At 37.4% G+C, this 13,199-nt stretch overlaps 1 protein-coding gene across 3 annotated transcripts in view; it reads right to left on the bottom strand.

The window, feature by feature from the left end:
- Positions 1–13,199, bottom strand: part of GIPC1 (GIPC PDZ domain containing family member 1) — a 37,261-nt gene that overhangs the window by 9,508 nt on the left and 14,554 nt on the right. For all 3 annotated transcript variants that reach the window (XM_034407385.3, XM_087887307.1, XM_087887308.1), the window contains exons 2-4: positions 12,270–12,601; positions 11,809–11,994; positions 8,209–8,389 (exon numbers count right to left, since the gene is read on the bottom strand). In XM_034407385.3, coding sequence (XP_034263276.1) covers positions 8,209–8,389; positions 11,809–11,994; positions 12,270–12,551 — 649 coding nt within the window. In that variant the 5' untranslated portion in view covers positions 12,552–12,601. The remainder of the gene's footprint in view (positions 1–8,208; positions 8,390–11,808; positions 11,995–12,269; positions 12,602–13,199) is intronic.

Below are 13,199 nucleotides of genomic sequence, written 5' to 3'. Positions count from 1 at the left end.
TGACAAACACATGCTACATTCTACATTCCTTCCCTGTACGGCTTAGCCCCGGGTACTTGCAGGACCATCTCCTGCCTGCTTCCCACCGTCCTGTCCGCTCTCATAGAGCCGCTCTCCTCAGGGTACCGTCGACCAGGCAATGCCGTCTGGCGACGCCCAGGAGTAGGGCGTTCTCTGTGGGTGCCCCTACCCTTTGGAATGAACTACCCACTGAGCTCCGAACGGCCCTGGATCTCCGCTCCTTCCATTGAGGCCTGAAGACTTGGCTATTCCAATGAATGGGCTGATGCTGATTCTTGGGTTTTATTATTAATTGATTTTAATTTGGTTTTAACGGGATTTTATTATTTTATCATTGTATGTTTTTAACCTGTGTTCGCCGCCCTGAGTCCTTCAGCATAAATACTGCCAAATAAATAAATAAATATGGCCTCTTCCTGTCCCTTAGCAAAAGAAGGGAAAGTACGTAGCATGAGCTTTAGGTGTGTTATGTATACTAATCATGCACTTGAGTAGGCTACTTCTGAGGAATTGAAAGCCAAGCCCACATATGCCCTTTGCTTGTTTAGGCATACATAGTTGTAATAGTGCCTTTACTTAATCTGTTTGTCCAAAGGGTATCTTAGAACATGAAATGCCAGGAGATGGTTATTCATTTTCTTACTGCCACAGTCAATGATCATAAAATAATTTTAAAAAAGCATGCCGAAGGGAAAATATCACAAGTGAAACAAGTTAATAATAACTCTGTGAAACTATTTTAATAGTGTTAACTACACTGACTGAGGATTTGCAAAGCCTAATTATTTGGAGAAAGAGTATTGCTTGCTTACAGCTTCTTGGCACCACCTTCAAATGGCAACTGTCTGGCTCTCTTCCTCTTCAATTCATACACACCCTGGGAGGCTTCCAGCATTCCATTATCCACCAAGTGCAGACCAGTATGTTATGAATTATCACATTTAAGAGGAAGAAAGTTATTGATTTGGGGAGGGGGGGAACCTTGTTTCTAGATATGGCGGAATCAGTTTAGTTTAAACATCAAACAATTTGCCAAGTGATAATCAGGTACTACAATAAGACACACTTGAACCAAAGCCATCCCTCGAGAATCAGCACATTCTTGGCAAATATATATAGGATGCAAATTTAGCAAGCAAGCCCTCCATGTCCTGTCTCATTGCTTATTACTATGCTAATGGAAATTCACAAATCTATGGTCTTCAAACAATACTGTAGGCTCTTATGAAGGATACAGATTTCTTTGTACTAGTGATTCCTGCCATTTTCCCTTTCTAACATACATAAAAGCAAAAAATTAGGCACTTTCACTTCAGAAGGACAGAATTCAACCTAGGCAGAGGCATTTCATGAGCAATAACTTATATATTAAAGATCCTAAGCAGGGTGGATTTGATTTAAATCGAGTTGATTTAAATCACAATTTAAATCATGATTTAAATCACTAGTAAAAAGGCTTGATTTAAATCAACTTGATTTAAATCATAATTTTTAAAGAGCAAGTGTCATCTCTGCTACTCCTTTGACCCATTGTTGACTCACCGATAGTCCCAGTGTTGCAGAATATACAGCCTCATGCTACATAACTAAGCTCCATTTCATGCTGAATAAACTAAATTATTTATGTATCTTAAATAGAAAACTATCTTACGATAGATTTTTACCCCAAAAGTTTTTTATTAAAATAAATTCAATAAAAATAAAAAAAATCCGATTTAAATTTAAAAAATCCCATTTAAAATCTGATTTTTTTGATTTTTTTAAAAAAAGATCATTGATTTTTATCCACCCTGATCCTAAGTATAAACACAAATTGAGGTGGAGGGAAAATTATTCAGATAAGTCCAACTCAACTACCACTGCAAACTTAAAGGGACCCTAAAGGAACCTCTTCTTTGCAGATCTGGGAATGCACAGAAGTAAAAGCTCATAAAATGTTTGATTAGGGTTAGTAGCAAAACATATGTAGTGAAGCAGACAGTGGGAAAATGTATTGATTCCTGGACAAGTCTGAAACTGGGCATGCTGGAATTCAATTTTAATTCATTTAGGTAGAATTCTAATATTTCTCCTCTAACACTAACATATTTATGTAATCTGTGATGAGAACTTTTTACTGGAAGACCTGCTATGGATAAAAATAAAGTGCTGCTTTAATAACCCATAGTTGGTTCAAAAGACACTGGTGCAAGAATCTGAATAGAAGGCCAATAGTTCCTCCTGTGGCTTCTCTGACATTTTTCTGTTGCTTCTACTAAAGGTTTAGTGGCTAAATGAAAGGAAGATCAAGAGGAATGGTAATGCAGAAAAATGACACTATTGCAAGGAAGCCAAGATCATAGAAAGCTCTGCCACAGAATGAACATATGAGAGCTACAGGGGCCTTATTATATTCCACAGATACATTAAGCACGTGTAATCCCTTTGACAGGTAGCATCTGTGATCCTCCTAAGAAAATCTCCCCTTGATTAATTTTACCTTGGTCTAATTCAGACTGTAGCTATCAGTTTATTTTTCACTGCATTGTTAGTCATCAGCTTTTCATTTACTATCAATTATCAAATTCAGAATGAGCACATCTCAGAATATGGGAAAGGAAAAGGAGAGAGAGGAAGGAGGAGAAAAGATTTAAAAAAATGTTAAAATATGAGATGCAGAGAGAGTCTATTAAAAGAATTATGGCATTTATTGAAATGTAGAAACAAACCTGGAATTTGGTTTATGCTTATGAACTCTGCAAACATTATATTCAGGCAGAGATATTTAAATATGGTTGTATGTATACAGATACTCACCTCATCCACAACACATTAAGTCAAATATTTAGATGACCTGAAGAGAAACTAGTATATAGTTTTAATGTTTTAAATTAATTTTCATTATGGTATATTTTTGTAATTCAATGTTGCCGGCCAAGTCTTTTACTCTGATCATGGATCAAATGAATTTGTGTATGAACATACGAAGTTTAATAATTAAAAAAAAAATTGAAAGAGGGCTAGGATGCTGTTCTATTTTGGACAAAAAAACCTAGCAGTAAATATTACATTCCAGAACAGTTTTTTGAGAAAGCAAGAAATATTGTCTGAAACCCAGGCATCGATTTTGTAGCTCAATTTTCTTATGGTCAAAGATACCTGCACAGAAGTGATTCTGGGCTGAATTGGTTAGCTTAAAAAAAACCAAACAGTAAAAGAGGTTCCAATGAAAAAGGTACCCATTCTATTCCTGGCTAACAACATGTTGTTAACCAGGAATACAATGGATACCTTTTCAAATGGAACCTCTTTTACTTTCAGTAATAGAGGTCCCATTTGAAAATACTTCTTCAAATGGAAGCTCTATTACTTTCAGCAATAAACACAATGTTCCTGCAGACTAGCAAATATTAATTCAGCAGTAGAGATACAGGTACAGTGAAAAACTGATCCATATACAGCACAATTGCTTCAGCCAATGAAGAATTAAAGTGAACAGTTGAAAATCATCATATTTCCCAGAACCATCCAATGAGTCACTCTAGTAGGAAGGAATCTGCAATAGTAGAAGCGGACTGAAGTGATGGATGAGCTGAAGAGCTATTAAGGAATCTGATGTGCTTAGAAATTTGAAAACTTACTTGAAGTAGTGGAAGGAAGCCTTATAGATATTGAGTGAACCAGAAATACACAACTCCCTAGATTCTGTAGCTACTCTAAAAGTGATCATGTAGCAGGAGCTATTAAATGGAACAGATTAAGTTCTAGAAAATACTCAGGACCAAATAATTTGTGTAATAACTACCCTAATAGAACCAGGACAGAAAAATTAAATGACAGCAAATATTGATAATCATAGGGGCCAGATCCTTTGAGAATAATCAACAAACATATACAAATACACACATCCTCGCCAAGGAGCTTCCTGCATGTCTCATCCCAAAGCTAGAATGCTCCTGCTTCATATTTAGCTAATGTAAATCACTTCTCAGAATTCTGCTGGACATGCTACTGCCCCATCCTTCTTCTCTCTGGGTGGCCACTATTCCCTTTGCTAACCATGGTATCCTTTCCTCAGGGCTTAAAAAAACCTCCAGATTGAGAAGCAGAGGCCCACAGGTTTTCGCTGGCTCTCAAATGTGGCACAGCATGGCACAAAGAAAAGTGTGTGCATGCATGTATTAGTATATGTTGCTGAGTAAGAGAAAGGCAACCAAATGTAGGTTTAAGGGAATGCAGATTCTTTTTCACCCTTGGTTTTTTTCCCCCCCATCTGAGAGAAAAGGGATTGAAGATGAGAAGTGGGTCATCTCAGAAATACTGTCTCGAGACACTCTGTTTTCAAAAATGTGCAGGATCCAATTTGGGTCGGTCACCGGTCTCCCAAACTTTTGGACAACTTCTGCTAGCAGAATGTGTCGTCAAAAATATGCATACAGCTTCTCCCAAAGCTTTTCTCTTTAAAAATGTACCGGGCACCTTCATCAGCAATAGTCCTATATCACTAAGATAGTCATTCAGACTATTCCTATTTGTATCTGATCCATCCGATTGCCTGAAACAGGACATCTCGTTCTGTTACTATGGGACAAGGCTGACTATGTCAGAGTAAACGTATCTTTCCATTGCAGAATATGGGTTGGGGAGGCGGGGTGTGTATGTGTGTGAAATGACACAAGTTCTTACTGGATGATGCCATTCTGACCTCTGCTGGTGAGGAAATGTTACTGCATTATAATTCTAAATGGGGCAGATGTACTGTAGGATTTCTCGACGGTGGTTAAGAGAAAAATATCCTTCCTTCCTGTCTTGATCAAGTACCAAAAATGTCATTCCACTACCTAGTGCTTCATATATTAACATTATTTTCATATTGTTTCATCATTTTTATGATGTTTCTCCTTTGAATTCTTTTTACCATGGATGGTAAGAGCCAAGCAATGTTTGTACTTCAAGCCCCATAGAAAGATCGCTAAGAACAATCCTGGTCTTCTTCTTCTTTCTCCTTTCCCTCACAGCTTTAAATTTGTGTGATCTACCGACAGTTTAATTTGGGAAGATATTCTCAAAGAATGACTTATTGAAGGTTTAAACTAGAGGGAATATGTTCCCAGAGCAAAGGCAGGTCCCTACATATCCCTGTATGTTTTATAGGATACTTGAAAAAGGGATCCTTAAAGATGAGACAGCTCACAATCTTGTGCAAGTGAGAAAATTTTAGACTACATAAAAAGTCCCAAAGGACCGAAAGCTATCTCCATGCCATGGAAATGCAAATGCTCCGTTGGATATTGGACATCTAGCTTCTTGACCACATCACAAATGACACCATTCGACAACATTTTGGTGTGGCACCAATTTTAGAGAAGATGAGAGCAGGCCGGCTCCGCTGGTATGGACATGTCCTGAGACCTTCCATTGTTGCCAAGACTACCTACCAACTAGAAGTCAATGGCCGGTGACCTCGCAAGCGCCCAAAACAGAGATGGGAAGACACCATCCACAAAGATATGCAAGCTGCAGGCCTGAGCCCTGGAGATGCAGCTGACCATGCAAAGTGGCATTCAATGATCTGAAAAGCAGACCCTGCACTTGTGGGAATACGCTAGGAAGAAGAAGAAGATAAAAAGTCCCAAAGGTGCATTTTTTCAAAAAGTCATTTAGACCTTTTTTTTTAAAAAATGTTTTGCTTCTTGGATGAGAAGTGAAACTTTTTCAAAGGGGGGGGGGGAACCCAAGAAAGACCAGTTGCCTTTTGGGGAAAAGGCACCTTTGGGACAACCATGACGTGGATGATTGAGAATCTCCATAGATATTGTGTAAAAAAAAGATACACCCACTTCTTATGCTTGCTCGTGGCTACAACGGAGCAGGAGGCTGAGTGACACACCACTGCCATGGCCACAAGGCAAGGTGGGGGGCAGAACTGCCCCACGCGCCTTGTACCAGCTTACCTCACGGCCCCCGCAGCCAGGCCATCCACGCACCAACACTTGCCTCGCCTCGTAGCCGCAGCATCAACACACCACTCAGCCTCTTGCTCTGTTGTGGCAATGTTGTTGTGGCAAGCAGAAGTGGGCCGGTGGCCATGTGGGCTCCTGCTGCATTCATATATCTCAAACCAAAATATGATTTTACAACAGATGTGTTCAGTTTTGAGAAGAATGTTTAAAATGTTTTGAACAAACAGCATAATGGGCTAAAATGTTTGTGTTTATACCTAATCAACCTTTTTTAAAACCAAGTCATAATGAGAATTTTGTTTAGAAAAGTCTTGAGCAACACCAGTATAATTGTACTTAAGTTCTTTCTCTGCTGGTGAAATAATGAAGGATAAAAATACTTTAATATAATCAGGAAGCTACTTCATTGCTACATCTGTATCTCACCTTATTTTAAGCTTTATATCACATATTGCCTTTTTGCTCCTACATGTATATAACATAGATGATTGGAGAAAAATTATATAACTTTGTGGCTGGAACAGAGAAGCAACTTTACTCATCAGAATACAGAGCATAGATAAATTAAGGGGATACATCTACAACCAAATGATTAAAAAAAAAATACCTGGAGCTCCCTAGATTATGCTGCTAAAATTTGCCAACAATTCAAATTACTTACATATTACAAACAAATTATTGCCAATTTCAGAACAATCCAAAACTAAACACCCTGCATTCTTCCACATTGCTGCTACTGCTATTTTATACAGACCTTAAAATAGAGAGTCTTGAGTTTTCTTGGCAACAATACCAACAATGGTTTGCCGCTGTATCCTTCTGGAATATTTTTCTAACTTCCCAAACTTGCTTATTACCCAACAATTTCCATATGGTTTACCTACTAAAGATTAACTAGGTTGGCTTAAATTCTTAAGATCAGCCAAGGAAATGATCAGTTTTGCTCTTAAAAATATTACATAGCTAATTTAAATTTTTTTGTCAATTTTCTCATAAGCAAAACTTATGATCAGTTAAGTTTATTTTCCTAATTTCCAACCAGTGATCCGAAAGATCAACTCTGAAGAGCCCAGCCATCACAATGTTTCTGACAATGTAGTTCATCTAGACAAAACTGTAACTTTAATAAATAATGCCAATGAGAAAATATGTGTACTGCCAATTTGCTTTTTTCTGACTTGTTTTTTTTCACCTGAGACAGTTTAGAGCTAATAGGTTAAATCCAGTTTCATACTGCTTCCTATATAAAATTATCTCAAGGCAGTTTAAATTAAAGATGCACAATAACATATTGCATTAGAAATATATTAGAGGAGAAACTGGGGATCTTGAGAGTTAAAAAAATTAAATATTTAGGAATATGGCTATCGGTAAAGTGTACCACTATTAAAAAAGACAACTATGATACACTCTTACAACAAATTCAAAAAGATTTGGAAAACTGGTTTAAATTACAAATATCATTAATTGGCAGAATCTCAACTATAAAGATGAATATGATACCCAAACTATTATATCTTTTCCAAACTGTACCGATTAAATTAGAGAAATTTTTTTCCGAGCAATTAAATAAAATCACATCGAAATTCATTTGGTCAGGTAAAAAAACCACACATCAAATTTAAATTATAGCAAGATAGTAGAAATAGGGGTGGCTTTGGTCTCTCAAATTGGGAGCTCTACTATCAGGCTGCAGCCTTAACATGGCTCCAGAGATTGGATCCAGTTACAAAACAAATGCATACTATTGATAGAAGGCAATGACCTTCAGATAGGCTGGCACAGTTTTCTCTGGGATGGGCAAAATAAATATCATACATATTTTCAAAGACATATATTAAGAAATGCTCTCCTACAAGTCTGGGAAAAAAATAAAAAAGAACTACCATAGAAAAGTCCCAATTTGGTTATCCACAATGGAAGCAATACTATACCCAAATACCACAGATTTGAGCAAAATGGTAAGATGCACAGAACTACTTGACGAAAAAGGAGAATTAAAATCATTTCAAGACTTGAAAAAGCAAGGATTAAATTTGGAATGGTAGCCTTACTTACAAATTAAAACTAGATTTTAAAAAGATCAGGATGGCATATATAAGGAACAATTGGACATAGACAAAGTATTATTAGGACCTGGAAAAAAATGATTACAAAAAAAACAAAAGAAAAGATAAGAAATATAGCTGCATATTTTCACTTCTCAACAACCAGCAGAATAGCAGCATTATTAATATATACATACCAAAAGCCTTTCGTGGTTCAGTCAGCTTCAGAGTAAAAGTGCGACCTTTGGGCAAATCCTTGAGCATTTTTGCAACCTCATAATGCCGGCAGCCAATAAGACTTTGACCATTGATGGACTCAATCATATCTCCAACATTAATAATTTGGATTCTGTCAATAACACTCCCTTCCTTGATTCTCTGCCAAAAGAAGTGAACAATCACTATGCAAACACAAACCAAATAAATTCTTGATGCTAGATAATTTGAAAAAATTAGAATGCAATGCAACCAAAAAAATAAAACAAACTAAATGAAAGTAGGATTCCCAACAATCCTGGTTCCCCAAACCAGAGACATAGACATACTCCTAGTTGAGTGACAAACAGAGCAGTTCACTTAATCAGAACTACTGTAATGGCAGAGGTACTCTTCTCTTGAATACCTGTCTTCCTCTGGGTTATTTTTTGATAAATACTTTGCCAAGACCCTAGTTATGGAGCCTTTTGCTTTATACACAATCTGGCATTTCTTTGAATTGCACAGAGATTGCTCTATATCAGGCCTTCAAGTTGCTAAATATATTTCGGAAGAAAGAAATCAAGCTCAACAGTAAAAGTGTTAACCTTGCAGTCCAACAACTCTCTGTTTTACCCTAGGATGTATGACAATCTACAGTAATGGTTATGCATTACTCTAATCCAGGGCTGGACCTGCAACTTCTACTTGAGAAACATGATTCATAATTACACTTATAATTGACTCATAGGGGAGATGAGCAGTGGCCCAACCAGTCTGCTTTACTCATTTCTTCTAAAAAAATCCCCAGAATAATTCACACCTTGAAAGAAGGCTGTGCTACTAATATTATGCCCTTAGACAGAGTCTTGGGGAAAAAAAACAGATCTGATGAATGAGATGAATGTATATTAATCCCAAGAAGTATATGGTATCAGATCTGCTAAAGCTATGTTTTTCTTGCTATCCGGTAAAGCAGGATAGTATCATTCCTCTTCCCTGAGACTACAAACTAGAAGTGAATGAGAAGACTGTCCATATTCTGTTTATATACTGATACATGCAGTAACTATATAATTTACTGCATGTATCAGTATATCACAATATATTTTAGTGGATTAACCATATAAAGTCAATGAAAATAATTTCTATTATTAGAAGATCATTAGGAAGTAGAGTTACCTGAAAAGAAGTAGAAAAAGGAGAGAAAGACTAAATCCAGACACAATAGAGCTTCATTGTAGCTGATGCAAAACAAATAGGAAATATTAGCTTAAAGGGATTCTGAAACCTGTTTGGTCAGAGCTGGTTTTGGTAAGAGTCAAATCTAGAAGTACTTATTTTAAGAAGTAAAACTGCAAAAACTGATACTTAATAGAAACAGTGGTTCTGGGTCATTTTGAAAAGGATTGGAACGTTCCCCTTAGAGCACAGAATTACAATACATAATCACTTTCTGTAGGATCAAAATACTGAAAAATACACAGCGGAGTGCAGCAATTGTTTATGAATTTTATAGGAGGTACCACAATAACTTTGACTGTGAAGACCTTCCTTTTCTGTCCAAAGATAGCAGGTTGGTTTCCTTGCTACTAACTTCTTATTACTGTATTAAAGATTATGTTAAACTGAGGAAAAATCCATAGCTCTGTTTAATATTAAATACAGCCCATAATTTATTTTTTAGCATAAACTAGAATAGCTAAGGCCTGTGTCCAACCTAACATGAAATCCATTGTTAAGGTCCTATATAGGATATAATGGGGGTTGACCTCCTTGTATTTTTGTATGGCAAAAAGGAAATTATGTTCAGAATGTGCATTACAAAATTGTGCTCTTGCATGTGCCCCCTCAAAAGAAAAGAAAATCAGCAAGGCTCCAAACAGAATTAAGGCTGTAGCAAACAAACTTCCTTGAAGGCATGTCATAGCCGTATGACAGCTATTCAGGAAATGGGGGATCTTTGTTCTAGCAAAAGCTGCATACTCTCAAAGGCCATCTGCCAGGAACTTCATGCTGATGGTGGGCACGATCAGAATCCAAAATGGATATGGAGTCATCCCTTTCCTTTCCCTTATCTGTAGTGGAAACATCCCCCTCCCCCCATGGTGGAGAAAACTATTGTTCCTGCAAAATGTTTACACTGACTGATTTTCACAGGGCTAATATCACCTACTTCCAATATAGGAACATGTATGCAGAATCTGACAATCACACCAAATCACAGGAAATATTTTTTTTCTCTGAGAATGGGAAAAGATAAATTTATTCTTCATAGTTGTTTTGATTTTCATAATAAAAATGTAATAAGAGAAGAGAAGGGCAAAAAGGATTAATGGTGTCTAGCCTTGGATCCCACTGGGCCATTCATCTTAATTATCACAACCCTATAAGTAACTTTTATAGCCTGAGCATCCTGTGAGCCTGCATAACAGATATATCTACAGTTATCTTCTGGTGTCTATCAAAATTGTAGATAATCCTTTCTTTTAAAAAAGAATACTTGTTGCTCTCACAGTTATGCTCATAAGGTTAAATATTTGACTCAGTTTTCAATGCCAAACAAACCATGTTTTGGAAATCTAATCTTCAATCTATTTTCTTCATAAATAGAATAAAAATCCATCTTACTTTATAAATCTATTACACCATGCAAAGTACAGGGAAGCCAATTCCCATTATATCCTATGTTTCATATTTTTTTCCTTAAACTAATCAAACCCACACTTTTCAGCCCAGTATTTCACAAGTTGATAGCATTTAGGAACTGCTATTTGGAATTCTGGAATGAAGAACACAAATATTCCAAAGGCCACAAGATTGAAAAAGCTGCTTTAAAACTTTTAAAATCCACTTATCTCTGTTTAGCATTGTAAAAAAATAGGAGCTGATAATTTCACATGCCTTCAGCAAATACATCATCTATGAAAGGCCTTGTTATGAAATCATTTCTGATTCACTTTGGGAAAAAAAAACATATTCTCGTAAAGATGAAAAAGAAGGGGAAAAAAGATAAGATAGGATTTCTAGGTGCCACCAAAATATCAGCATTTGAAGCAGTGGTGAAATGCTACCGGTTCGCACCGGTTTAAGTGAACCGGTAGTGATAAAAACTACCAGTTCGGGTGAACCGGTAGTAAAAAAAGCTACTGGTTCCTCTGAACCAGTATTTCTAACGATCAGCTGTGCCACGCGATTTAAAATCGCTAGAAAGCAGGAAATCCTGCTTTCTAGTGAATCTAAATAGCGTGGCACAGCTGTTTCCCTCTTCGCTGTTCTACTTACCTTCCCAAGCCTTTTTCTGTGCGAAGCGCGCATTTGGCACATACTGTGCATGTGTGCACGTGCAACATGCATTTGGTGTGCATTTCGCACGCATTTGGTGCACACCACGCATGTGTGGCCAGCGAACCAGTGGCAAACCGGTTCAGATTTCACCACTGATTTGAAGACCTTTGTTTTTCAGAGCTGATAGTTTCTGTAGGACAGAGCAAACAAAACAACAGACAGAGCAAAAAAACAAAAACAAACCCAGAATCCTACCATCCCAAACAGCAAAGCAATAATGCAGCAGGAGACTATATGTAATCATTCAAAAATACCTTGATAAAAGCATAGCCAGCACCATTGTCTGTGATAGTCAGGCCCAGGGCCTCCTCAGATTTGAACACTTCAACTTCTTTCCTCTGGCCCTTTGTGTGGGCGAAGATAAAGTCTTCCAGGCCAATCTGACCACCCAATAATTTGTCCATGTCCACTTTGTGGGTATTTAAAGTGCAGAACATCACCTAGAAAGATATTAAGGAAGTACAATAAAAATCTGATATTGTTTGAGATAATGCAGATGCAGGAGATAGCTATTCCCTCAATTCCAGCAATACAGGGCCAGGAGACCTTTGATCACCAACAATCATCTAGATTCCAAGATGTGTATTTAGATACAAGCAGATATATTAACACCTCAGTTCACCCAAAATATTTCCCTGTAGATCTGGTCTTATCTAAATCCTACCACACATGCAATGAGCCTACAGTAACCAGGTAATACAAAAGATGTGCTTACCTCAGTTGAGGCTATATTAAAGGCCTCTGCAATTTTGTTGTATAGCTCCTTGACATTAGTAAAGCCTTCGATCCGACCAGTGGGACTTCCATGGGCTAGCTGGGTGTGGAACACAAGTCGAGGACGGAGGCTGGCCGGTGGAGGGGGGAGTCCAGGCTGAAGTGCTGCCATGCCACCCATGCCACCCATCCCCATCCCACCCAGGCTATTGCGGATGGGCTCAGCTTCCTCATTTTCCACCAAAGGGGGGGCCTTCTTCCGGCGACCTAGTCCAAGTGGCATGAGGGAAATGAGTCCAGTTGCTAGCAAGAATCAGCTACCAAGATACGGACCTAAAGGGAAATAAGACACAGATAAGATTAATTACAGTCAATCTTTTTTTAAAAAGTTATTACTTTAGTATATTTAAATTAAATATATCTAATATTTAAATTTATTTATTTAAAGGCTTTTAAACCTTTTAAAATTTAATATGTAAAGCCATCTATTTCACATACATGACTGGATGGCTTACAGCAATTACAATACCAAAAACAATAAAAAATACAAAGAAAAAAAATACAGCCATGGTAAAACCATTAAAACCAGTACAATAAGCAGCTAAGGTACAAAACATTCTGAGCCTGAGGGAGCGGTAAAATGTGCCATCAGCCTTGTCCTTTTGTGCCCACAAGAGATCTAAGCCCAGCCCACCTTGAATTCTGTTGACTCCAACTTATTTTGAGTGTTAGTAGTTCAGGTTCTTGTAGAGAACATTGTACTGCCTGGACATGTGATTTCCTATGCTTGACATATTCACAGCATTCAATATAACCATCAAACAGGGCCCGCACCACTCTATCTCCAAACACAATATCTTTGTGGCCTTTAAAAAGACCAGTAGGATCAGGCTAATCTAATCTCTGGGGTATAATGTTTCAAAGATGACAG

This window comes from Pantherophis guttatus, chromosome 2, assembly GCF_059756535.1.
Source record: "Pantherophis guttatus breed Tessera chromosome 2, ASM5975653v1, whole genome shotgun sequence".
In the NCBI taxonomy this organism is placed as follows: domain Eukaryota; kingdom Metazoa; phylum Chordata; class Lepidosauria; order Squamata; family Colubridae; genus Pantherophis; species Pantherophis guttatus.
The sequence above is the reverse complement of the archived record's forward strand: the minus strand, read 5'-3'. Positions and strand labels throughout refer to the sequence as shown.